Here is a 26892-nt window from a genome sequence, read left to right on the forward strand (position 1 = left end):
TTAATAGCTTTATGTATCTAGTGGCTTAGAGTTAAGTCTAATATTATATTGTTGGTTTTTGTCACAAAATAAAAATCACCAAACGATAACCTCCAATTTTTTTATCAAAGATAAATTTTAAATAGTGTTATGAATCTAAAAGTTTAAATATGGATTTTTTTGAATAGAAAAATCAAAGTAAAATTAATCTGAACGCTTAAATGTGATTGGATTACAAGAGAAAATGATCTTTTATTAAGTGACAGCAAGCAAATGAGATTTTCCGGTGCTGGTGTGCGCACGGAAAAAGGGATAAATTCGCTCGCCCTCGACTCTCTGCGGACGTTCGCAGTTATCGCGCGGTGCGTGAGGGCCCAGTTTTTGCTGCTGCAGTCACGTTGCAGCAGAGCGAGGGCACCGGGGCACTCGAGAGCAACACTGCAAATTGGCTGACGCTTTTATATTTCATAATGTAATCGTGCTGCCGTAAGTAGCAAACGCGCGCGCGGCTTTTCGCTGCACACAGCAGTTAGCTGCGTTAAATGGCACAAAAGAATTTTCTTCAGCTGGATTTATTACGCACGAAGCCCCACAGGAACTAAAGCAAATGTAAACAGGCAGGATGACGATTTGTCACTCCCGGATTAAAATTCATTTGGCGAAAATGCAGTATTTTTCATTTCAAACGTGTAAAAAAATTAAAATATAATTTTTAAACTTACATAATTATTATATTAAAATTTTTACGAATGATTGAATTAAATGTGAGGTTTTGCCGACTTTTTTAAACCACAATCAATCTATTTTTGTTCCACCTATATTTGTTGAACTCGTCATTTTGTATTTGAATACATTTTTTTTAGGTTTGCTCAGTAACAACAGATTACGTGCAAAAAGTTTTTTGTGGCTCATTCTCTGAACGCAAAATTAGCGTGTAAGACCAAAATCTCCTGGTGACATAAAATATTTATACAAACAGCTTGGCGTTGAATGAAAATTTGCGAGAGTGCGTGTCGACTTGTGCCGAGCAAGAGCCGCGGCGCTGACGTCACTTTGCGGCGATATTATCATACAAGTACGTGCATTAGGTGTTGATGAAACAGAGAGAGAGAGACGCGAAATCTGCCTCGAAATCTTCCCGGGGCCTGTTGACGCCGCTGCCAAACGGCCCCCGAAATTAAGCAAGGAGGAGTCGCTCGCTCGAATCCCGGACTGGGTCCCTCGGGCATTTTGTTTTTCGCTCAGATTTGCATCGAATTTGCATGCGGAGGCGACAATGTTTTGCCAAACGCAATGACTGCCAGTAGCTCAGCTCGTTATTTATTTTGTTTGCCAAGTTTAACACGCTTCTTAAATTAATTAAGTTCGTCAGAAGAACTAGATCATGGACATTAATGAGAAAATTATCTGACAAGAGATAAAAGTGATCTTTAAGATAAAAATGATCAAAAATCCGGCTGAAATTAACAAGTAAATGATAATATAAAGCCAAAATTTTTAATAAAATTTTTTTTATCAAATTTAATAAGAAAGAAATAAAATGTAAATTGATTGAGCATATTAATTTTGATTTTTCAATATGTATTAATAAAATTTATATTTTCTTACCTCATTTACAATTAAAATATGATAATAAAATATAATTTTAATATTAAACCTAATTTTTTGGAAATAATTTAATGATTGATATCAATCTCAAGCAGAATTATTAAGTTTATACACCATAGAGCACAATTAATTAATGGAATGCATTTAATCTTGATATATTTAAAAATAAAAAGATTAAATTGTAAATTAATTTATCCTCTGACAATAGTCACGCTAGCCAGTGAAATTTTCTGGCCCTCTTAGGGCAGAAAAATCCTCACCATAAACGCTCTAAATAGGAGACTTACCTTGTGGAGAGTTTCACGCTTCTCCTCCAAATTTGCGCGCATCAGCATGCTTGAAATGGACTTTTGAAGGTTCTTGACGACTCCAGCACAGTTAAAATCAAGAATAAAAGCACCTTCATGACTATAAGCATGGTTTATAAGGAGATCTGTTTTAGAAATCCACGTATTATTGGCAAAAAACAGATGTTTTGTTGACAAACACGCCCCCTCCCCCCCCCCCCGATTCCCGACACATGATAAATGATTTTTCCCTCCCAGAAATTAAACCTCATGGTTATCAAGCCACAGTGCCATTTTAACGCTATTTTCTTCCAATTAACTTTTGAAAAGACCTTGAAAGTGATTTTAACGTGCGTCTTAAGTTTTGTTAAATGATTATGTGCGATGAAAAGTCAACGAAAGCTGCGGAAATCGACGATAAAATAGCCAAATTCACTGGATCAGGGCCAGCAAGGGTGAGATTTTAGCACTTTTTACGGATTTTTCCCGATTTTTTTTCTCCCCGTGAGATTTTCCTGCCTTATGAGGGCGAGACAAAAACCACCCTCCGCGAAATTGTATAGTTTTAAATTGTTCCAAGTTGAAAATATCAAATTTCAGGGGCTGATCGATTTTACTGTGCCGCTGTTTAAGGAGAAAGCAATTGCGACGAACTGCCCCTTTAACTTTCAAATTAAGTTTTGTACAATTGAAAAATATGGTACACAGTTTTACTCTGGTTTTTCTGAAGTTTGAAGAAAAATCTGCTTAAATTGAATCCATTCTTTGTTATTAAAATTGTAATTTAATTTCAATTCCCCAGTAACCGTTCAGAAGTGAGAAAAATCGCTATCTGACATGATTAATCGTGTTGCGGTTGCACTAACCGCTCATGTCTCCATTTTGCGGCCGTCCAATAATTCTCTACACCAGCATTTCAATTTACTCGTAATTGAAGTTCATCCCCTGCATTATCTCGAACGCAATCAAATCAATTCTCGTGAAACCCAAATCGGAGAGAATTCGGCAATTTTCACCCTAATTTAATTCTGAATTTTAATATATTTATTTTTATTTTAAGCGCCAGATGATTCTTGGTGCACACGGGTGTGTCAAGCGGCCATAAATTGCTCCACCCCAGGGCCATAATCAGGTCATAGAGACATCAATTTCACACCCCCATTGAGCACGACGGACTGAATGACACATGACTGCTGTTCATTTATTTTTCCTCGCGCTCCGCCGGATCGCTCTGGGACGCAAAAGCCGGCGGCGCTGTTTTTGTAACGTGCGCCCTTTTCACTTTGAACGCCATCGATTTATCACCGAATTAAAAGAAACGCCGCTTTTCAAGCAATGCAAGTTGAATCAAGAGGAATTTTTTATTTTCTGATTTTAGATCCATGAGAATCAAAACTTTCTCGAAGGCAGTAATTTTAATTTTTTATTGCACGTGGTGTTTGCAACAAATAGTCCATTTGCGGTCAGCATATTAACGTTTTTGTTACGACGTAAACTTTTAATACAATTTTCCTCCGACGGCATTCAACGAAATTTCCAGCCGTTCAAACCAACTGTTACTGCCGTCGGCGAGTTGCATATCATTAAAGGCGCACAGCCGGGGATGCGCGGGCCATAAAATTTTACTCAGCCAGTCGAAAACGATAAATTTCACTTTCGCGGAATTGATTTTGCCGGAAAAGAATTGCTTTTGCTCGGTATTTATAAAGATCCAGTTCGGAATTCGCTGCACAATCAGTGTCTCCGCGCATGGCGCTCCATTTTCCCTCAAGTCTAGCAGCCGTGAATAATGAGTTCGATGCCTGCTCGGCTGAAAAGAGTTCACTATCGCGATGATAAATTGCGCTTTCTCGACGCTCACGACGGAGAAAAACTCGCCGAACAAGTTGAGATGAATTATCTAATTGATGCATAGAAGATACAAGATTTTTGTCACGCTGATACGGGATGGCTTGAGCTGTTATTAATGAACGCGCACCCTGACAACTATCCGGCTCCATCCTTTTATATTATATTCACAAGATTTAACTGGTTTTTACCAAGCTCTCTTATATTTTATTAAAGAAAAACTCAACACAAAGATTCAGAAAAAAACAATTTATTTTAACTCTATGCTGGATTTGAAATTAAAAAATTATTTTATCCTATACAAAATTTTGTTCCTGTAATATTCAGTCATTGAAATTATCTATACATCGTCTTCATATATATATAAAAGTAAAATAAAGTTGATGGTGAAAAGATTATTTTCTTAAAGATGGAATAATAACTATAAATAGCATTAAGTAAGTTTGTCTTTTTAAACTCTTGTGATTATTATTTTTGTGTCTGTAGAATGGTGCAAGAATTATTGTCCAGTCGTATATAAAATGCTCTGAAACGTTAATTAAATTAATCTTTTAACATTTTGGAGATTATATCAAGCGACCTAATTTTGAAAAGAGTATTTTCACTTCAGTCCTGCGTCCTGAAAATATAATTATTTAATTGCTATATTTCTTTCAAATGATTTTACTAATGTTTTTTTCCCATTCTGTTTCAGTCAAGAAAGCAAGATATGTGGGAGTGCAAGGTAAGTTACGAGGCAGCAAATCGGTGCCTTTTGTTAATACATTATTCCACTCTCTTTATGCATTCGTCGGCGTGTGTGTCTCCGCGGTTGCTGCTGGGTTTTTTTTGTTCGCCGTGAATATTTGATAAGCCTGTCAGGCTGTTATTCAAGGGGTGCGTGATGCGGTTTGATTGTGTGGCGCGCGACGAACACGTTCGATTCACAATGCGGAAAACAAACCGGGCTTGACTGCTGAGGTTGTGCATGCGTGCGCCTCACCCAAGAATTTAGCCCCAAAGCCGCGCGGATTAGCGCTCTTGTGAAAAGCGAAACTTTAGCCCCGACAAGCAAGCCTCTTTCAAAAGCAAGCGAAAATTGCCGAAGCCACTTTTGCGAGTTCATGCGACTGGCCGCTAATGAAAATGTTGACGGCATCTTCGGTAAATAACAGCTTTTGTTCTCCGAAAGCGGTTGAAGGCTCGGAAGCACCGCTTAATTTTGCCTAAACTTGGTGTTTAAAATTTACAGTAATTCTACAGGAGTTTCGATTGCTTCAAACAAAAATGGCTTTGATGCCCATGTTTAAGGCGCAAATTGTGTTTTTCTAAAAAAAATCTTTAATGAGCTAAAACATTTTAAAATTTGTTGATCCTTAAATTTTAGTAGTAGTTAATTAATCACCAAAGCAAAAACAAAATTTTCAGTTTTATGTAATATAAATTTTAAATTATCATGCAATAAAAAGAAACACTTTTTTATTCTGAAGATTATAAAATTTTCTTTATCAAGTGATCGTATCTGCATGAAATCGATGAGGTAAATTGAGCTCAATTGTGGTTATTGTTATATTTCCACTAAAAGTCATCGCAAAAGAGGGAAAAAAATATAAAATAAGCATAAAGGGGGACATTTTAATATAAATATTGTGAAAAATTTCCAGCGTAAAAATTAAAAATTCAATCTTCAATAAAGTTTGATGCATTCGAAATGATTCTTTGAGATAATTTGTGTTACGTTACCCCCAGTTACCCCCTTAATCTAAATTTAATCTGTCTTTCTTTGAGTCGGGACATAATGTTTAAAACTGACCCCGAAAATTACACACAAACTCTATATGAGATGAATTGCGCTTTCATCCAATTTTCCTTTTTTGTGTTGCTCGCGACCCAAATTCCAGCTTCTCTCAGCATTGAGGGGAAAGACGCGGGGGTTGAAACCGCGCGCTGGGCAAAAAGCGGTCGGGCTGCGTTGGAAACATTTTGCCAACCTTGGGCTCCGTAAGTGGGTGTGAAGCGCAAGCTTGTACCAAAGACAAGAGAAAAAGGGCCAAGATTTATGACCCTTACAAAATTTTGTGGCTCTCTCCTGTTTAGCCATTTCATTTATCCTCGGCCGGAGCAGGGCAGAGTAGTGCGTGGCAGGACACGCTATTTTCGCCTCCTCCCTTGACAACCTCTACACCATTTTGCGTCATTATCTCCGCAATGGAAACATATAGACCGTGCCATAAACCACTTCTTTTAAAAATTGGTTACACGTCAGATTTTTTTTGCAGGAATGCTTAGATTTTTAAAATTACTTCGGGGAAAAACCGAGGGTTTCGGGATATTTCCAATCTCAGATTTATTATGTTACATAATTATTCGATTTTTAGTTTAACGTGTAAAATCATCACGGCTCATTTTAAGTTCTAAGTTTGTTGGGGAGTTTGGTCAAGGCTCAAGGCTCTAATTTTTGTTCTAAATAAATTATGCAGTAGCAGAATAAAAATAAAAGAAGATAAGTATGCGTACAAGAATATTTATTTAAGGGGCTCCATTTTTTGTTGGCATTTTGTGTTAATTTTTTTTAATTAGAATCTAAATAAAGAACTTTATTTTGAGTAAAAAATACTGTGGGCGATTAAAAAAAATCAGTTACGATAGGGGTAGAAAATTGTACATTATATTTTATTTTGGGATTGCATACACCATTTAATATTTGCTTTTTTTGCTTCTAAAAAGTATTTTAGAAAACATAATTTTTATTTAAATGAAACAAATGCGAGTTTACAAAAAATTAAATGTCACTACAACATGATGATTTTCAGGAAAAACTATACTTAAATACCAATATAAAACATCATTTTAGGTTCAAAATAATAGTTGTTGAAGGCCCTAATTTCTGTTTAAAGTGAATCATGCAGTTCTAGAATAAAAAGCAATAATTATATAAGGTATGCATGAGAATGCTTCATGTGTGCCAAGTATAATGCGCTTATTGCTGTAAAACATTTAGTCCACTCCATAATTCCAATCTGTTGAGCTTTAATATGAATATTCTTTGCCAAATTTATGACTCGCCGCGGATAACACGACGCGGTGAATTTCACCACGGGATATTTTAATCAGTTGTAATTGGAGCCAATCCGCTCGGCGCGAGGAATAAAAGTGTCGGGTTCGCTCTGCTGAAAGGGTTGGAGACTTTTAAGCAGCTTCACTTTCGACGCCGAAAGCTCATTAAAGCGGACAAACCTCATTAAACCGGCCGCGGCCAAGTGCAAATCCGGGCCAGGGGTTGAATTACCGCCGGATTAAAGGGCGGCGAATAATTTGATATATCAAACCCCAAAGCACGTGTAGCGATTAACAAAAGCAGGCAGCCGTACTACCACATTATTTTGTCTCGCGCGCGCGAAAACAAACAAATAAACGCGGATCCACACACACACGTCGGCGGAGGGTGCAAACAGCGGATAATGAGTTTCTTGTGCGACTTTTGTTCCAGCTGCACAATTCAACTCGTACTGCACGCTCAAGCTCCAGAATGTGAAATCCACGACTGTAACCGTGAAAGGTGCCAACCCTTGTTGGGAGCAGGATTTCCTCTTGTGAGTACTTTACGGCCTTGTCGCGCGCATTTTTCTCACTTTTGTATCATTACCATGTATGTCTTTCTCTGACTGCTAAATTTAGCAATGGTTTTATCTCTCGCGCTATTGTTAAGTTGAGCTGAAAAGTTTCCTTTTGTGTGGAATTTGGTACGATATTATAGCAATAAATATGAATAGAAAAACTTCCATATAATTACATTTCAGCCCACTGCAGGATTATAAATCTATGGAAGATTAGAAAACTTAATTATTTTTTTAGTCTTACCAATAATTAAAAAAAGTGTATGAAGTATGAAATATTGGTTTTTGTTTTTGTTTTTAAATAATTGTTATTTTAAAAACGCAATATATTATTCTTTTAATAAATTCATATTTCCTATTATTAATATTACTACTATTTATTATTTAATATTAATTAAAAATTTTAATTGTACGCACTCTATTGCCAGAAAATTCAATTTTTTTTTATCTCTCATACTTTAGCTACATATTTTTAAATTTATTTTTATTTTTTATATATTTCCTGGATTCTATCCATCTAGGATTATGTGAAATATAAATGTTTATTGGTACATACTTGGTGTTCATAATTATAATGAATGGAAAATAATCCCTAATTATTTACATCAAACAAGTTTTCAATTTAAAATTAAAAATCTCCCAATTAAAGGACGAGTCTTTGAATCTAAAAATAATTGATGTATTTTGTTAATTTCTTCCGGGTATATATTAGAAAAAACCTGCAGTTTTGTCCAGCTTGTTTTGCTCTTATTTGTGTAATGAGCTTGCTTTTTTACAAAATTAAAATTGCAAATTAAATTATAGTTTGCGGCAATGCAGAGAAAAATAACAGCTGGGAGCGAGCGTCGACCATTTGTATTAATTTGTGCAGACAGTTTGTTGCTCTCTCGTTTGAAACAAAACTGCAAACAATAACAGGCGTCGCGGAGTGCGAATAATTAAATATCGCGCTCTGGCGTCACCCTAAATGATTAAATAATGCGCGCGTGTTGCTAATTTAGTGTGTGTGCATCAGTAATTGGGACGCGCCCTAAATCTCTATTACGCTCTTGTTATTGCAGCGAGACCAACGATGTAAACACGGGTCTGCTAATTGAAGTGTGGAGCAAAGGAATGATCTGGGACCGGGCCCTCGGCTACAACTACATCCCGCTCACCGAAGTCCAGTATTCCAACGAGGTAAGTCTTGCATGCAGAAACTTTTGTCCCAAGGGAGATGCTTTATCTTTTGAGCCTGGAATGAGCAGGTCTTGATGATTTTGGGGTATAGAGAATAAAATTGTACACCTGGGTTACGTCAAAGCTTCCTCATGGAGTATAAAAATGCAAATATAGTTGCAAAGTGCCTATATTGATTGTATCAAATATACCAAAATTTAGTTTCAATTTTAGCATTTAAATTTCAGTAGACCAAAATGTAGAATTTCTAGTCCAGCATTTTATTTCAATAGCTTTGATGAGAACTATTTTATTTAATTTTTTGAAGCACGGTAAAAATTATTTTCAATTAAGATTTTTTTTATTTTTAAATGGATTTTTAATATAATAAATTTCAAATTTGCATCACTTGAATTGCAGGTTATTCAAATTTGTACTTTATTTATGCCTGATCAATGGCTCAATGGCACCATGACATAAATGATTAGTATGAGTCATAACATGCACGAAAGTCGTAAATTCGGCGACAAAACACAGGGTTGATTTTGCAAAGCTATGTTTGATTTACGGAGTTGCCCTTTCGTGTTAAGTCTCCCCGATAAGGGGCAAAAACCGGCGTTTCGTGTCACTTGAAAACGAGAGGACTGCTCGATAACCATTAATTTCACATGAAAAGCACTACTTTTGACCAAAAAAATGACGTTAACCGCAGTGCGTTCCGTTGGTTTCTAAAACTCGCGGTGATCAACAAGACTCGAAGTACACTTTTTACAGAGAAAACCAAAAAAGGAATAATCAATGCATATATTATTGTCTTTTTACGGATTTTTTTGGGCAGTCGCATGACAAGAGGACGTCTGGCGTTCAAATGAATACTCTTGCAATGTCTACACGCACCGCTGTGCCATTCCAGCCCTTAATTTTGAGCCATTAGCATTTTTATGATCGCTTTTATTCCGGGCAGAATGTTTAGGATAATTGCTTTTTTATCCACCAAATGAACGATAAGCTCATATTTTTCTATTCATATAGATTGTAAAAATATAGCTAAATACGTACAGGATTTATCGGATTTATTCTTCATACGTCTACTCGCCTAAAAATGTTTTGAAACTTATCAATATTTAGAGCCATTTCATCCAGTATTAAAAAAATTCTCATTTGAATAAAGCAATAAATTCAGATTTTTTTAAAAAAAATCTAATATTTATTTATTTACAAATTATTTCGAATTCTTTATAGATGGTGCAGATTCATGAGACCACACTTTGGTCGCGGCATTAAACCATTTTCAAGTGGGCTCTCGCTCAGTCAGTGGAGCACCCGGTTGAATTTGTATGTGTGCTCATACGTTTCCCTCCGGTGAGCCGAGCAGGGCTACTTTGCCGATGTGTTTACGGCCAAGTTGAGTGCTCTCCAAAACAGCCCCTGCGGATTTGCAAGGAAGAAAAAGTAACCGGGCAGGGACTCTCCACAAACACACAAGCCTTTTCTAAATTCATGCTCATTTGGTCCGGAGGTGACTTTGCTCATAAGTCAAGCGGACTTGCGAGGTTTCGCCCTGAAGCAAACTCGATTCTTTCTCTCCGCTAAATAATTCAATACAGGTTTTCATGCCGACGAGAAATTATCTTGTGACTGATGACACAATGAATCCCGGTTGTAAATGTGTCCATTAATGAATTTATAAACGCTTGACGCGCTGCATGGAAACGAGCACTGCTTTATTACACACACAGTCCGCGGACTCCGGAGTGGCAATAAACTGCATTTCCCACATTCCCAAACACACAAGCCAATGTCGTTTATTTATGAGCTTGCACCACATTCTGCCGTACACACGTGTGCAATGCGCGTGCGAGTTGGTAAATAAAAAATTCACCACCGCCAACGCGAATCAGAGAATTTATGGGATTGCAGTGTACACATCAGCAAGCCAAAACATAATGATAAATTTAAGTTCATATTTCAATTAAACAGCAATAATGATTCATTTTAATTTTAAAACCTTGCAAAGATTTGACAAATTTTTAACTTTATTAAAAAGTTGCAACTTTTTTTTTTAGAATATATATTTTTATTATTGCTGTTTATTTGTCCAAATTGTTACATCACATTGTTTACATTCAATTCAATTCAATTGTTGAAAACAATTTATTTGAAAAAAAAAATTGTTGGACAAAATGGCACCACTACTATGGCAAGAATTTTGCTAAAACTTCCTAGATCAATGTATTCTTTTGTTAACTTTTCGATAAAAATTTGGAGCGCTGTATATTATTTTATATTTTATTTTTTCAGCTAAAGAGAGGATAAAATCGTGTGAGACTGAACATGCAAAGTACTGTTATTAATAATGCATCAGAAGTTTTTCGACCCACGTCTAGCTCTCACATGTGGCATGCACGCCCAACGCAAAAAAACTGCTGCGCTACAAGTCTACAAACAAGCAGGGGTTATCAACCTGTTTTCCCGAAGCAAGTGGCGTGTCATTTTTTTATACATTTTAATTTGAATCTCGCCCTGTGCAAAGTTTGTCCTATTCCGGTTCTACAAGTATTGAAACAACGCCTGAATATTCATCACGCTCTATTTGCTGGTGCGTAACTTCAGGAAAGGAAACAAAGCGACGGCCAACGCATTTGCATTTTATCCGCCCGCAATTTAAATATTCGTGTTTATCTTTATAGACTCTGAGAAGTATGGAGTAATGTATTCGCATGCGAAAATCGTTTCAATACACATATTATGTAGCCGGAAATATCCCACAATTTTCAATTAAGGCTTTTTGTAATTATTTAATTACTTAAAATTTTAATTGAATATTCTGAACAAAGGGTACACTTACGGCATCTCAATACCAATTGAACTTAGTTTTAGTTTTCTTAATATAATTTATCATATTAAAGAGTTGGTGCAGTGATATTTATTGAAAGCTGAAAATTATAATTAAAACTAAAGCGATTAAGATTAGAAAATTTATTTATTTATACTTAATTGCAAAATTGAAAGAAGAACAGTAACAGTTTATTAAAACATTTAAAAATGAGCTTTATTTTCAAATTAAAAATAAGATAATACCCCGTTTTTGTAATTTTCATTAACATTTTTACTTGTAAATTAATATCATGATGTTTTCTTTGTAGATGAAACAGTATAAATAATTTTTAATATTCTGTTAAAATGACCAACTTAAGTTTAATAACCGCACGTATCTATTATCATCTTCCACAAATTAAAAATAAATTTAATTCGATCCAATCAATACTCGTGATGTAATTGTTCTTATTTAAAACAAAAAAATTAAACTATGCAAATTTTAAAGACATTTATGACTGAAAATTATCACTTAAATGAAAAACAGAAAAACTTACAATTAGCCGGAGCAAAAATTTGCATAACTATAAGTTTTGAGAAAGGACCTTTGCATGTACGGATAATTGTCGCCGAGCTACCGCTTTGCCAAAAGTCCAATTTTGTGCAAGTCTCTCGCGGCATATTTTATGCTAATGGCGGGGCCTTTGACAAGCTGAGCATGGAGCGAGTGGGACAGAAGCTCTCTTGGCTGTACTAGCGTCATACCTACAAGGCCTAATATACATACACGGAGCGATAGCTCTTACGAGGGCCATTATGCATAGCGCAGGACCAAAATCACCCCGAGTGCTCGCCAGATAAGCAGCGCGCCTCAGAAAATTGATTTCGAATAAAGACACCCACCTGCTCTGCAGACGTTTTGTACTTTTTTATCCCCAGCGAAAGAATGGAAAATAAAACAGTCTGCTCTGCGGAGAGGTTACATACTCAAAAGTCTCGGCATTAATGAACTTTTCTGAGGATAAATCTCACGGGCCGTCGCGATATCAGCCGCTCTGTCTGACACGAGAAACCTTTTTGCGACATTTATCTTTAGTGCCTGCTGAGGAAGTTTTTTATGGTGCTCGAAATATCGGTTTAAGTGAAAATTTATGGCTCGGGTGGATTGACATTTTCGCCTCTCAACAGCAACTCTGACTACATCAACTTTTGTCAAACATCGAAAGATCAACCTCAACATACGATAAAATAGTCATTTACAGTTATCGCTGAATTGAGATATATAAAAATATTGTCTGCTCGTGAATACAACATAATTTGAATAAACTTCAATGATATTATTATAACTTTAACAGAACTTAATTTCATAAACCTAAAATTTCATGAAAAAAAATCATTTTATTATTACTAAATAAAATTAGATTTATTATAATATTGGAAAAATTTTTGTGACAACAAGTATCAACAAATAAGAAATTAGGCTAGGCGAAACAATTTGTCATTGCTTGAAAATGGTGCAAAATTTTTACTTATTGTTAGTGAAACAAGGTTGAAGTGAAGCAAGAGAACATTTAAGGAAAGGCGAAATTAAAAATTACAGAAGTTCCATTGTGGAATTATTTCCTTCTGGCTTATTAGGAAATTAAAAAGTTCAATTTTCCCAAGTTTATCCCATTTTGCTTTCCTAATTTGTAAGGGCATGTAATAAGCGTTGTTAAATTTTTCAAGCCCTTAAGAGACATTTTTCCATTTCAAGCAAAAATATACTGAAATTCAAAGTGATATTTTAACTGATTCTTTTTCACACCGATCTGTCTGTAAATTTATGTATTCCCATGTCTTGCTCAGCATATTTCTTGCAAAGCAATTCACTTTTGTTGGAGTGATGCACGTGCCTAATAAAATACATATTTCGCCTCGGCTGGCCAGACAATGCACGACGAGCAACAAAACTTTCGCTCAGGCCCAGAGTAAGCTGCTACTGCAAAATATTTTTTCGCTCGGGCACAAAAGCGAATGAAAAGCGAGTTTTGGCTGCAAACCAGCGTCTTCCAGACTGATGTATTGCGGAGCCAGACACGGCCCTCCAAGAGGTTGAAAAAAAAGACCGTTTGCAATTCCACTTGGCGTGCGAAATCAAACTGGACTCGTGGGTGCCGTCCAGAAAGAAAACTCGGTGCGAATTTGTCGATTGGCCGAAATTTATTATTTTGCAACACAGTCCGCTTTTTTCCTACACCAAAATAAAAAAGAAAGGTATGGCTTTATTTCTAGGCCAAAATATAAACCGTGGTGTGCGTGTTTGTTTGTTATTATTATGTTCATTTTTACACTTAGCGAGAGGCCAATAACTCCGACATGCAACCAACCGCTATATTTGAAAAACTTTTAATTTTATCATCTCGGGACCGCGCTGCTGTGGAAATGAAGCCGCACTTTGAACTTTTCGAAGGGAAAAATTGTATTGTGTATGTATTTCTGTTTCGTTTTATGTGGACGCAGAGCTCCACTTCATGTGAAAAGCTTTTTCGAATTACTCAAGCGTGATAACCTGGCAATAAAAATATAAATGTGCTCATACGAGGCCTTTTGATGTTGAAGATTTTGTTATTTGGGATGAAGCAACTTCCGTTTAAAGGTCACCCCCAAACATGTGTGTTGCACATTGAGCTATTTATTATTTTGTTCGTTATAAGTTATATTTCCTTATTCTATATATTTAAAAAAGATTATTTATGACATGATACCATACAAATTGCTCTACTTGCAATTCTATTCCATGGATTTATTAGAAAATAATTTTTTAATGAACTGTCATTATTCAATTCGCTAAATAATATTACAATAGGAATTGAAGAAAATCTGTATTAGCAAAACTTTTGAGATTCCTCAGCATCCATACAAGCGTTGAGTTTTTATGCAAATATTTTTATTTCACCAGACATTTGTTGATATAATGGTATTTCACGAGGACTTATTTGTTCTGTCTTTCTTTCTTTCGCAGGAGGGTTCCTGTCAACAATGGCTTGCACTAGAGGCTGAGCTGGTGATGCGAGATGGCGAGGTTGTCGGCACCAAAAATCCCACCGGCCACTCGTTGCTGGTCGACTGTCGCTTTGAGCTTCCATTTGGTAAGTGTGTCGACCCATTTTCCTTCCTTTTAATTTAATCGGCGTTGGAAAAGTTTTATATAAATAATATTTGATACCAAAACTTGTATACTAACGTGAATTTGACAATCAAAACGCTCCCTCACCCATTTCCATACAGATCTGTTCTTCTACTTCGCATGCTCGAGTTTTTTCAAAAAGCTGCTAACGCCCAAGAGATTTTGTACACATTTTTCGCTTTATTTATTTACTTTTTTTATGGAAAACACATAAGAAAGGAATTTCTCTGCGTAATATACTTATTCTTTATTGTGCTTGAAGAACATTTTCATAGAGGCACGTCTTGTGTTTTTCTGCATGCTGTAAAAAAGAAATGCAATTTTGGAGTTTGCTTTGTTTTCTGTACATATTTTTGCCATTTTTGCCACCGTCGGTCAAACTGCATTTATAAATATTCCACCAAGAGCTCTTGTAAGAATCCGCAGCGGAATTTTCTCAAACGCGAGTGCACTCTACTTTTGCATTAAAAGTTTCACAATTTTCTCTCATTCCACACGCATCTCTCGTCACGGAGCCATTTTTCGAACGAACTTTTGAGATTCTGAATTTATTTCCATTCTGATTGTATTGTTTCTGACAGTTTCTGAAGATTGAATCACACTCTGATCAAAAAACGCAACTCTTCTAATTTCACCAACACGTACTTTGCCTCCTCTCTGGTAATTTGGATTTTTCGTCTATTTTATATACTATTATTATATTACGAGTCTCTCCAGCAGTTGACTAGCATTTTTAATAAAATGTATGTACGTATTTTACATACTAGTGCTAGAGTCGCAATTTTCATAGCCTCTTTTATCTTACACCATTTCTGATATGATGCATACTTCTCTGTGTTTTCTGTAGTTCAAAATATATGATAAAAAACGCACTTATTTATTATTCTGGCCTAATCTATAAAAGCACAAAACCTGCAGAAAAAGCCTGTAGTGTAGAAGAAATATATTGATTTCTGATTATGCGATCGCTTTTTTCCTATTAAAGACTCAATTTTTATAATTTGATGAAAAGTAGAAACAAATATAAATATGATTTATTGTTGCTTCTATATGAATTATTAAAGTTGCATGTAATGGCTGCAAACTGCATAATTTTGATTTTTGACCCAAGCAGGTACGTTTTCTCTGCATCAGATTAGCACTCTTGATTTCGTTTTATTCGGGACGTTGCTTTCCAGCGGTCTGTTACTTCCACCGAGCGATTGTTGCTAAATTAAATTGAAAATTATGGGGGCAGCGACTGAAATAAATTCTCATATCATTTCGGATTTTTTGCTCCTTTTTGCACCTCTCTCCCCGTCTGGCGTTTCACCTCAGTCGCTCCTAATTAGCCTTAATTACGACTCACCTGCTCTCTTACAAAATGTTGCCTAACTTTGGTGATTACTCCTCCCACGTGCAAGCCACCTTCTTGTATCCATTAGCGGTCCCCTAAGAACTTCCATGCGAACATGGAATTTCTCTTCCAAGAGCAGTGCCATCAACATTATCACATCGTTTAGATAATTTTCCGATTTACTTTGATGATATATAACTTTATCATGGGTTGAAATTAATGTGTTTGCGTTTCCTTCGCTTAGAGTGAAATGAGTAAGCAAATATTCAATTGTTCTGGGTCAAGTTACACAATTATTTCTGGTTGAGAAATCAAAACTATAGGCGCGGTACGAAGATTTTTTATTTATTAACATTTTAGTGAAATCTGCAGCCTTGATTTCTCAACGCTTTTGATTGTAAACAAATAATTTATTTCTACAGCAATATTCACATTTATATAATTTGAAAATTAAAAAGCTTAATGCTAGAAAATTACACAGAAAGTGTTTTTTTTCTTCAGAATTTGTTTTTAGTAAAATTGAAAAAATTGTAAACAAAAAAAAGTAAATCAATATTGGATTTATTTGTTTTAATAAATATCACGAAAATACACTATTTAAATGTTTTTTTTTTTATAAATAAGCAAAAATTTGCAAAACTTAAATATTTTATACTTATAAAACTTAAAATCAGTTTTTCAATTCAATAAACTTTTAGCATCAAGCTTCTAACATACCACTCACTAAAGAAGGTTACTCCAAGTTGATTTTGGGTCAGTTGAATATATTTCAAAGCCCAATTGTGCGCAAAATAGTTTCATATTTCCATATCTTTTTCATCTGTCATGTGGCATTGTGTGCAGCAATATCATTTGTTTTGTTGGCATTATCACATAACGCAGGCCCTTCAAGTAAAGTACCTTCTGCATCACCCCGGCGTGCGTCTTCCGCGATGGGCTCCTCGAGGCACCATTCTTCACGCCAGCACCCGAGACGCACGCTTTCCGACGAAGGCGAAGACTTCGGCTACAATGACGCGCCTTACTACTCATTCCGTCCCCGCGCCCGCAGGCGACTGCTACCCCGCCTCAACCCCCGCAACATGAGGTCAGGTAGGCTGGCAAAGTCATCTGAACTCTCACAACACACCCTCTGTGCCCTCCCGCCGTCTCCCTCCCCCTCCGCCTGTGCCCTCACCCGCCCCTCAAAGGTCATTGTCCCCTTTCACGCAAAGGTGCTGCTCGTTGTGTTCAGACACACCACTCATGATTTTTGCCTCTTGCGTTGGTGGATTTTAATGCACAACCGTCAAGATCGGAGCACTTTCTATGCCCATATCCCATATTTTACGCTTCTTCTCGAGAATAAACTTTTTCCCTTTTGTTGGGAGATAATATAATTTTAATTCATTCGCTCTCGTTTGCAGCCATTTCGCGACTTTTATCTCACATTTTCGTTAAGGGGAGTTTTCCGTTTTCCATGACATGCAAATTTTCGGGTGAAATCCAAAAAGCCTCCCGGCACACTAAATTCTCTCAACTCGTGCAATTTTACGACGGAGCGTTTAGTCTCTCAACTTGGAAATAATTCGGCAAATGGAATTACTTTGAAGTGCGTGACCGCGCTGAGTTATTTTCATTAGCGCAGCCGTCGTCGTTTCGCTTTTATATGGAAAAAGAGAGTGTGTGCGCTTGTGTGTAAATATATATTATATCAAGTGAATGTCTCTGTTTTTCTGTTCGGAAACTACTTTTGCACCGCAGCGTCTATTTATTTTTTTTCTACTTTCCGTGCGTTCCTGCTTGTCATTCTCGCTGAGGTTGTTCTCTCGTTTTACTTCTTTTTCTCGATACACATTGGCTCAGAGCACAACACACGCCGAACACATTCACTCTCTCTGTAAAATGTTGTTAATGATTTACCTTTTTTCCTTTTGTTTCGGACGTTTCTCTGCAAAATGAATGCTGCTCTATTCTATTCTCTCTGTGTCACAAAACATAATTTTATAGCCCGCTTGCGGAAAGGACTTCAGTCGACTTGATGTTGTGATTTGTATGTCTTTCTGTGTGCATCGATTTTCTATGTGTTTCAATTTTACGTTTTAAAGAACATTTTGAATCAAAATAATTCCAGGAAATCTACTTAAAGTTTACTAAAGGCTAACTCTAGTAACAGTTTTAATTCTTGATGATTGTAGAAAAAAAAACATTTTTCTAAAGCACTATCTTGTAGTGGCTTCAAAACTGTTGTTAATTTTCGACACATTCCCATCAAAAGAATATTTTTTGAAATACAGAAAATTCATAACTAAATTTAGCTACTCGCTCAGCAGTTTACAATAATTTTTATGGAAATTTCCAAAGCTAATTTCATAATTCTGAATGCGGATTTATCAAACTCGATTTTGGATTCACTCAAAATAAGATTCATTATGCAAGAATGAAACCACTACTGGAGTTGGTCTTAAAAATATTTAAATCAAACCTTTTAGATAGATATAACGTTACCCTGTTCCCTCTTTAATATATCTGACAAGACGTTAATTAACAAAGAGTTGCTGACTCTGGCGCCGAGGTAAAAGGGCAATTAATTATAACGGGGTTTTTTTTTTCGAATGAACTCGGGGGCGTACGTGGTGGCCAGAAGTGCAAGAAGGGCGTCAGGAAAGTTGTTCTCTCAACGGGAAAGCCGAAATCCCTGGCGTGGTGTATAAAATAAGAACTTTCCCATCAATGTAACATGACCCAGTTGTGTGCCGTGTGTCCCATAAAAGCATCGAGTGACGTATGGCGAAAGATGAGATTTCCACTCAAGGGGGCGCAATATCTGACACACAATTGGATTATTTTCCCATAATTTTGCTCACCTTACGCCCTCGCCGTCTTCCCCCGATACGGACGTGGATGCTCCGCTGAAAAATGATTAATTTCCGGTTGGGCAAGTTAATTGCTTTACGCGTACGTCGAACGGGAATGGCACTTACACGTCATTTTGTTCCCCCTTTCAAATAATACAAATTTGTACAGTAGATGCATTGGAAAATGAAAATTATAACGCAAATGATATAATTTTAGTTCATATGAGATATTATTTTTTATATGGGAATATAAATTAAAATTTGTTTTCTAATAAATATGGCAGAACATTATGCATGTGCCGAAATTATCAAAGTAATTACTTTCAGCAGATATTAAGCTCATGGTAACTCAGCTTATTTCAAAATAAATTTTATATAAAAAAAACTTAATAATTAAATTAATCAGTATATTTTAACGAGTAAGTTACAAAAATGTATATATAATTGAAATAATAAAACATCAAAAACATAAAGCATAAAGAATTTTATTGAATAAATTAATAAAAATTTGAAATATACAAAAATATATTTATGATATATGGTTAATTAATTTAGGCTTAACATTAATATTAAGCAAAATCTAAAAAAAAAATCACTGTCATATTGAGATTGATAAGATTTTTGTTCCTTATAAAGAACACACTTAAATTTTTCATTTTTAGGCTGTTGAGGAATGCAAGAAATTCTAAATCCGTTTAAATCAAAGGAGTTCTCTTGTGTTATTTTAAACCAACCACGAACGCAAGAGACGTATAAAAATATTACAAAAGCCATAAAAAATTATTTAAGACGGAAGAATCGGTATGCAATTGGGACGCGATAAGGTGCCGACGCCTGCCAATCTATGTACACTTACTTCTTCTCTGCTGCCACCAGCAAAACGTGCATGCAAGAAAAAAGCCTTTTTTGCCACGGCCAATTGTGCCCTGGCGAGAACAAAAACGGCAGTCGCGGGCCCACGCAGCGTTAATCTATTCATTTTTGCATGTCGCATATCTGCGAATGAAATCGCGCCGTGTAATGGATGTCAAGCCGCCCACCCGGCCGCTCACATCACGCGCCCACCACCGAGCAACCCCTAGCTTTTATCGGACCAGACTGGTCCTTTTTCGCCCCGGAGATTAGCGACGGTTTGCACAGGCCCTGTATTTCCGGCAGTCGGACTTTCGGGAAAGCCGCGCACGCTGCACGCACGACTGACAAAAAGCAGCAAGGGACTTGCCGGCGTTGCGTGCTAATCAAATTACAGGCTGTAATTAATATTAGTCACATATAGGCGCTGAATTGATCTGTGGACACGGTGACGTGCTAACAAAGTCAGAATTTTTGAGTAATGGGGAAGTGAAAAAAATTAATAATTTTAAACAATAAATTTTTTTTAAGACAAATAATTATAATTTCTTGGGCTATTTTTTATTTATTGCACAGTGGAAAAATTGTTTTAAGAGTTTTTTTTAAACTTATTCTTTATTGCTGAATTTAAAATCAAATTTTCCTGGGTGGGTTTAAGTATTGTTTATTGTTTCATAGATAGAAATCCTGCTCTACACGATTCTGTCCAAATTTTTTTTTATAAAAATTAATGAAAAAAAATACTCCTTGATAAACTTTCCTAAGTGTAAAATTATAACTAAAAATAATTTTTTTATGTAAATAATATCTGTTAATTTGATAAAACAGTTTTATAAAATGATTTTATGTACACATTCTTGTCAAAATAATTTCGCAACTAACGAATTATGGAAGCAGCCAGCAGTTGATATAAAGCAGGATATTATTTTTTTGTAGGAAAAATTAAACAAATAAAAACCCATGGCCTATTGACTTGATCTCCGGTGGTCACCTGCTTGTCCTAGTAGTTTTTTTAATATATCAAGTATACATGGTTTACGTCTTTTATAATTGTAATTCCTATCAGTTTCTCTATTAAATTTAATGTAAAACGTTAAATTGTTCTTTTTTATTAACTAAAAAAAATTTTAAACCAAGAAATATTGGAAAAACAATTAAAATAATTGAAGCCTTATGTAATTCCCACATTCAATTCGAAAATATCATGAAGTAAGCTTTGTTTAAAACATCACACTTTCTGGAAGTTTCTCTCAACTCACGGCGTTGCTGTTTGCCGCAAGATGTACGTCACTCAGGACAATTTGCACTCCTTCTTGGCGCAATTAATTTGCTCGCGGCGCGTTTTTCTTTTTCGCGTGTTGGAACGCGGCGGAGCATCCAGCGGTCGTCGTGCGAAAGTACATTATTTCCAGTTCTTTAAAAGGCAAAACAAGACTTAATTTACAAGTTGTGCATGCAGACGCTAATGTTCTTGCGGTCTGCCTCTACGCGCGTCCCTGGTGTGCGTTTCTCATCCTCGTTGGATTATTATCGTTTGCTGCGTTGTTTGTTTGCTTCCCGTACTTACGTACGCGTGGTATGCGCCCCGGTGGACGCGACCCTGTAAGTGGAACAAATAACGAGGAGGTGCGGAAGCGAACGCAAAATTCAATTTGCCAGACCACCATGGAAATGCCACGTCGTAATGGTGTTTCATTTTTATCACGAAAACTACAGCAACATTTTGAAATTTTCAAAATTATGAAATTTTACGGCTCTAGACCTTTGCAGCAAAGATTTCGTTCTGCAAAACGCAAATTATTCTCAACAAAATTTTCCTTCAGTAAGATTTTTAATTTTGTATAAATTAATAAACATTTGAATTATTGCAATTTTAAAATATTTTCCAAGTTCAATAAAGTTTCTAATTTTTTGTGTACAGTGAATTAATTGAATCTATAAATTTATCACTACTATCCGCTAATATTTATAAATTAAAATTATGACATTATTAAGAGTGACAAATTATTTCCTCGTTTGAACATCGAAAAGGCCTGACTATTATTTTTTCATTCTTTTAAATTTGATCAATTGATTCAGTCCCAAAGAATTGATTAATTTCAAATGTATGAAAATTAAAACTTAATCAGGTATTAAAGAATTAAAATTTTAATCAAATCTAGTGTCAGTAGAATTATGTAGGCGTTAATTTGTATTTATAGTATAGTGAGTAAAAGTAGTTTACTAAGAAGGTTGCATGCATAACAAGTAGAAAATTGCGATGCACTTGGCGAATGTGCACCAGAGCAAGCGCAGCCTAGTCCCTCTACTTTTTTCCTGCAGAGTCGAGAGTTTTTTTTTCCCACCCTCGTATTATGAGAAAGGCACATTTTATACACTCGCACGGTTGTGCAAGAAGCAGGTTCTCTGTGCACTTAAGTGTCGTGCCGCTTGTGTGAGCTTCTTTTACGTAGCTGTCTTTTGTCCGACCCGGCGTGTGTATAATTGAGCCTAGCGCCACGCTATCGAGCAGTAGTCAGAAATATTGCAACCCCGGTAGCTATGCAACCGGTTGGTCGTACTCGCTGAGCCGGTCGCATAACCAGTAACAAGTAGCAGTCCGTCGCGCGATTCGGATAAAAACAATTGGATTAAAACTTCTAAAGCTATAAAATTGATGCCAATTCTATTTTTGCTCCGCGTTCGATGAAACTTGTAGAGCCTAACTCACCGTACCAAGACCTTTGATTAATCGCCCTGTCATTTTCTATTACCACTCTAGATCCGGAGAACACAGGCGCTGCGGATCTGCAACGCAAACTTGAGATGCTCAATAACGTTATGGACCAGGAAGCACGAGCTGAGCAGGCTCGAAGACAAATGCAGTACTACGGGCACTGTGAGTAGCGTTTGACCGCTAAATTTATTTTTAATTTTTTTTATTAATTTTATTTTCGTTAAAATACTATATTTTTTTAAGTGGCACTCACCTCGTTTTATTATTCTAGAGCTATTTTAATGTAATTGTTAAATTTGAATAAAGATTTTTAATTTTATGATATTTATAATAGATTTTTTTAACTGTAACTTGTAGCAATATTAAATTTGAAAAAAAAATTCGTCATAAATTTAATTCATTTTGTACATCAAAGGTTAAATGTAAATCTTACCTAATTAAAATTGCTAAAATAATGAATAAAACTATTATTCATTTTTTGAAAAAGACCCCTCTCTGTCTTTTCCTTAAGATATTAATTGTATTTATTTTAACTCCAACCCACCTTGTAATAATCTTTTTTCAAAAACTTTGATCTCCTCCAATTTCTTAACTTTATAAAAAATTTGGTATTTATATATTGCTCTCATGTTTCTATTTAATTTCTGATTCTTTCATTTTGCATGACTTTTATTTTTCTGTTTTCTTTCTTTCCGTTTTTCTTCTATTTGTGTGTGTCCGGGACGGTTGACTAACTCAGTGGGGGTGGCTGACTGCGACACAGCCGGCTACTCGGAGGACAGCGACTACACGAGTGACCTGAACTACCCCGTGGGCCAGCACCCCAACTCGTCGGCCTCGCAGTTCCGGACGGCGGCCCACCAGATGCACACGCCGCAACGCTCCCTTGAGACCAGCAGGGAGAACTCGTACGAGCGGGACGACGCGCCCGGACACCAGCACGGCAGAGCCGCCAACTCGACGGCGCACGAAAACTTCCCCGCAGAGTCGACCGACCCTCTTTACTACAACAGCCGACCCAGGGGTTACAAGGAATACAGGTGAGTTGGCCATAAATATTTTAGCAAGGGTATTTTTAGGAATTTGCTAATTTTGGATAGCGCAGTTTTATTGATTAAGGATTTTCTTGCAATTTAAAAGTTCAATAAAACCTTAAATCATATCAGAGGATTCATTTAATTATTAAATTTTAAAGCTTTAAAAAAAAATTGATTGTATTTTTTTGTATTTGTATTTATCTGGAGGTAATTAAAATTTTTTAACCATCAAATGTTTTACTGCTTTGAAAAATAACACTGCGCTGTCCTAAGGGCTTAGGGGGTTTTACGGATGCGAATTGGTTTCACGTGTTAAAGTGTCACCAAGTTGGTTTTTATATTTTTCATTTTCAAATTTCAATTTCTTTTGCATCAAAAATAAAAACCATCTTGTGTGGCCAAAGCAGTGATTTGCTGTTGGACGGCATAGAGTAGTGAGTGGTCCCCTTGAGCTTTTGCTGTACAAAATTATCAGCGTCCTACATGGACTATGCGGCGCTGCCCCTGTAAATTAGACCTTTTGCAGTTGATCCTGTTGGTCCTAGACGTGAAGATTTGTATCACTTGCTTAGCCCTATGCATAAATGTGCCTTTGATATTGCAGCATATTTGAAAAAAAAAAAAAAAAACGAAAAGCATAAATAATTTTTTTTTTAAATATTAAAAATAAAACTTTAAAAGTAGATTCTGCACAAGGGCTGCGCACCGCAGATTGGCAGAGAAGTTATAAGAAAAACTTTTTGTCCCCGAGAGTTTTTCCATTAGCGAGGGAAAAATGAGCGATTTGCCGTTGCAAAAAACAGCGATCGCGGGCTGGGTTTTGTAACTAGTTGTGTCGGTTACAGGCGGCCTAAAGATCACGGGTGGGACTCTGAGGATAGGTAAGGAAAGCCTGCTCTCTCTGTTCCTGCTGATAACCATCTTTAATTAAACCTCTCCGCAAAACCAACCCCCCGAAACCGCAGCTTTCTAGTGCACGAAACTCTATTTTCTTGCTCTTTCTCTCTGACAACTCCCCTGTCGCGCGCACGAACAAAAATGCCGCGGATTTAAATTAAAACCACGCGCGCGACACCCTCTGCTTGCTGATCTCACACGTAGTATACACGCATGTGGAATTCCGAATAAGAAAGTCGACTCACTCTCACTTTGATTGGCCCAAAGTGAGGCTTTTTAAACTAAACTCACCCTTGATAAATTAAATCAGCGACTGCTACGCTTTAGGAGCAGTTATTTTGGCCACTTACGGTCGCTTGTATTGATCTCCGATCGTATTGCAGCACCGATGCCTGGTACTACGGAGGAAATTATCAGAACCCGAATCAGCTGGAAGATCCAAGAAGTGGCGGCTTCTCAGACGGGGGCAGCAGTTACTACTCGTGCAATAGCAAAAAGACTACTAAAGGTACACAAATTATTTTAATAGTAAATATTTTTTTTTCTAATTCTTTTAATTACATATTTTTCATAATTTATATTTAAAATTCATTAAATTTTATTTTTTTATTCATGGTTAATTTGTTCATTAATTTTTAAGGCTCTATTTTTTTTTAAATGGATTATAATGAGACCAACTCTCAAATACTATTTTTAACACAAATAAATTATAATTTAATCTGAATCGCAGAAAATTTTTTTTGAAAAGATTGTTTGTAAATATAAAGCAATAAACTATTGCATTATATGTTAAATTTTTACTTGTAATGGAGGAGATAAAACACAAAAAGTATAATAGTCTAGCCACATTTACTGAAACTGATCTTTTTTGTTTTAATTGTGAATTTATTTAGTAGGACCGAATGGACAAAGAAGACCAAGCCTCGAACGGCAGACCACCCTGTATGACGACCAGTACTTGGCTGGCGACACCTACTACGAGGGCGCAGACACCTCTGGGGGTGCGACCGACACGTACAGGGACAACAGGTACTTTTACAGTGACCCCTATCATGACCCCCTTCAACAGCAGCACAGTAGCAGGCCGTCGTCCAGGTACTGCGCCCTCCAATCAAAAGCTTGTTGTAAAGTGTGAATGTGTCTAACTGAATAGAAATGTTCCTGAATATTTATTTAACGCATTTCCGACTTAAGTTGCTATCACGATTTCGACCTGGAAAAAGTAGCTGTTTGAATGTTATTTGAAGCAAGTGTGATTTGTTTTTTGTGTGCCTCTTTCCGCCACAAAAAGCATGCGCCTCTGTCCTCCTCTCAAATCTCTCTCTCACTCTTGGATGGGTCGTCTGTGGATCTTCTGTCCGTGAACAGGTAGTCTATCAAGTGTGGGCATGCACACGACTTTTCCCTCTCACTTTCTTCCGCCGCAATCACACACAAAATAACCACCTTGAAAACCACCTTGAAGCACACAATTCAAAGCAAAAGAACTTTTCTCTTCCAAGGCATTATTTTATTTTCATACACCACATATTTTCCTTCCGCGGTTCGATTTGCTTCTGCCGTTGGCAAGCGCCTTAAATTGATTGATGATTTGTGTGTTCCCTCCACTGGTACTAAGTTTGTTCTTCAAATTTCCTCACTTACTCAAACAACACAGGAAACATTGAATAATGCAAATTCTTGTTGCTGACGCTTTCAAGTGTATGTGACAATGCTTTCAATGTGCTTTGGTGCATTACCCTAGCCTAGAGAGAATTGTAGCACGATTTAATATGCACCCAGCACTTGTGACAACACCGGCCGCGACCTATATAAAGCATAGATGGAGTGCACCAACAATTATAATATGGCGCTCCTGGAAATAACGATAATTCTTGAAAAGGAAATCACAAAAGCAAGTTATTGAAGTGGGGCCCTGAATTTAACAAACCCAACGTTTATTCTCTTTTAATCTTTCACAAAGAGGTAAATTTTCTGCATTAATTCAATATAAATTCTCTTTATTTTTTTTTATTTTTTTTTTTTTAGGGTCAGGCCAAGACAAAGTCTTGTCGGCCTGTGCCCTTTTTAGTGGCGCAGAAGGCGCCACTCAATTTTGTCTTTTTTTTATTATTTTATTTTGGGTTAATCTTTATTAAAATCAAGCATCATTTATTTTATCTAATTATGCTAGAGATTTAAAAAATAAAAAATATGCAATATAATATATTTATACAGAGCTGGAGTAGATATGATGGAGAAAAATTAATTTTTGTCGGGTAGTGCAAGTTGCATACAAATCAGGATGCACTAACGTTACAAAATCCTGCAAAATCGATTTTTGCCAATACTCGTCGAGACGTTTAATCTCAATTTTGTGCAAAAGCAAGCGGATATTCATTAAAAGCTAGACTAGGAAAGCTTATCAACTATTTGCAACTCTCTTCCAATCCTTTCCGGCCGGCTGGATTGATCTCTTTTGAATGGCGCACTGACGACGAGTTTTATTTTCCGGTGGATTTGTTTCACTCGCGCCGATCGCAAAGCCAGTCTCTCTTTTGCAACTTTGATTAATCTAGCAGCTCGGGTAGTATTTGGAGCGTGCATGCACTCCAAAGTTTGTTAAGCAGTGGGCGATGGATGGGTCATTCATATCTGCTGCGGCTTATAGTCAGTCAGCCCCCAGTGCAGATTACTAGGTCGTTGTGTAACACAGGGCGCATGTGCTCTCGGGGTGTGTTACCCGCCGCTTGCCATTGATATCTTCCCGGCCGCT

At 36.5% G+C, this 26892-nt stretch overlaps 1 protein-coding gene across 5 annotated transcripts in view; it reads left to right on the top strand.

Annotated features, from left to right (window-relative positions):
* Positions 1–26892, top strand: part of LOC132203426 (protein unc-13 homolog B) — a 170268-nt gene that overhangs the window by 27211 nt on the left and 116165 nt on the right. For 2 of the 5 annotated variants that reach the window (XM_059631222.1, XM_059631223.1), the window contains exons 2-11: positions 4417–4446; positions 7192–7294; positions 8380–8497; positions 14298–14424; positions 16681–16890; positions 22249–22365; positions 22943–23243; positions 24086–24121; positions 24521–24645; positions 25031–25166. In XM_059631222.1, coding sequence (XP_059487205.1) covers positions 4417–4446; positions 7192–7294; positions 8380–8497; positions 14298–14424; positions 16681–16890; positions 22249–22365; positions 22943–23243; positions 24086–24121; positions 24521–24645; positions 25031–25166 — 1303 coding nt within the window. Of the gene's footprint in view, positions 1–4416; positions 4447–7191; positions 7295–8379; positions 8498–14297; positions 14425–16680; positions 16891–22248; positions 22366–22942; positions 23244–24085; positions 24122–24520; positions 24646–25030; positions 25233–26892 lie in introns of all 5 variants that reach the window. The other 3 variants (XM_059631220.1, XM_059631221.1, XM_059631224.1) reach the window with 3 other exon arrangements.

The sequence above is a fragment of the Neocloeon triangulifer genome, unplaced genomic scaffold (genome assembly GCF_031216515.1).
Source record: "Neocloeon triangulifer isolate White Clay Creek 2 clone unplaced genomic scaffold, ASM3121651v1 ptg000017l, whole genome shotgun sequence".
NCBI lineage: Eukaryota > Metazoa > Arthropoda > Insecta > Ephemeroptera > Baetidae > Neocloeon > Neocloeon triangulifer.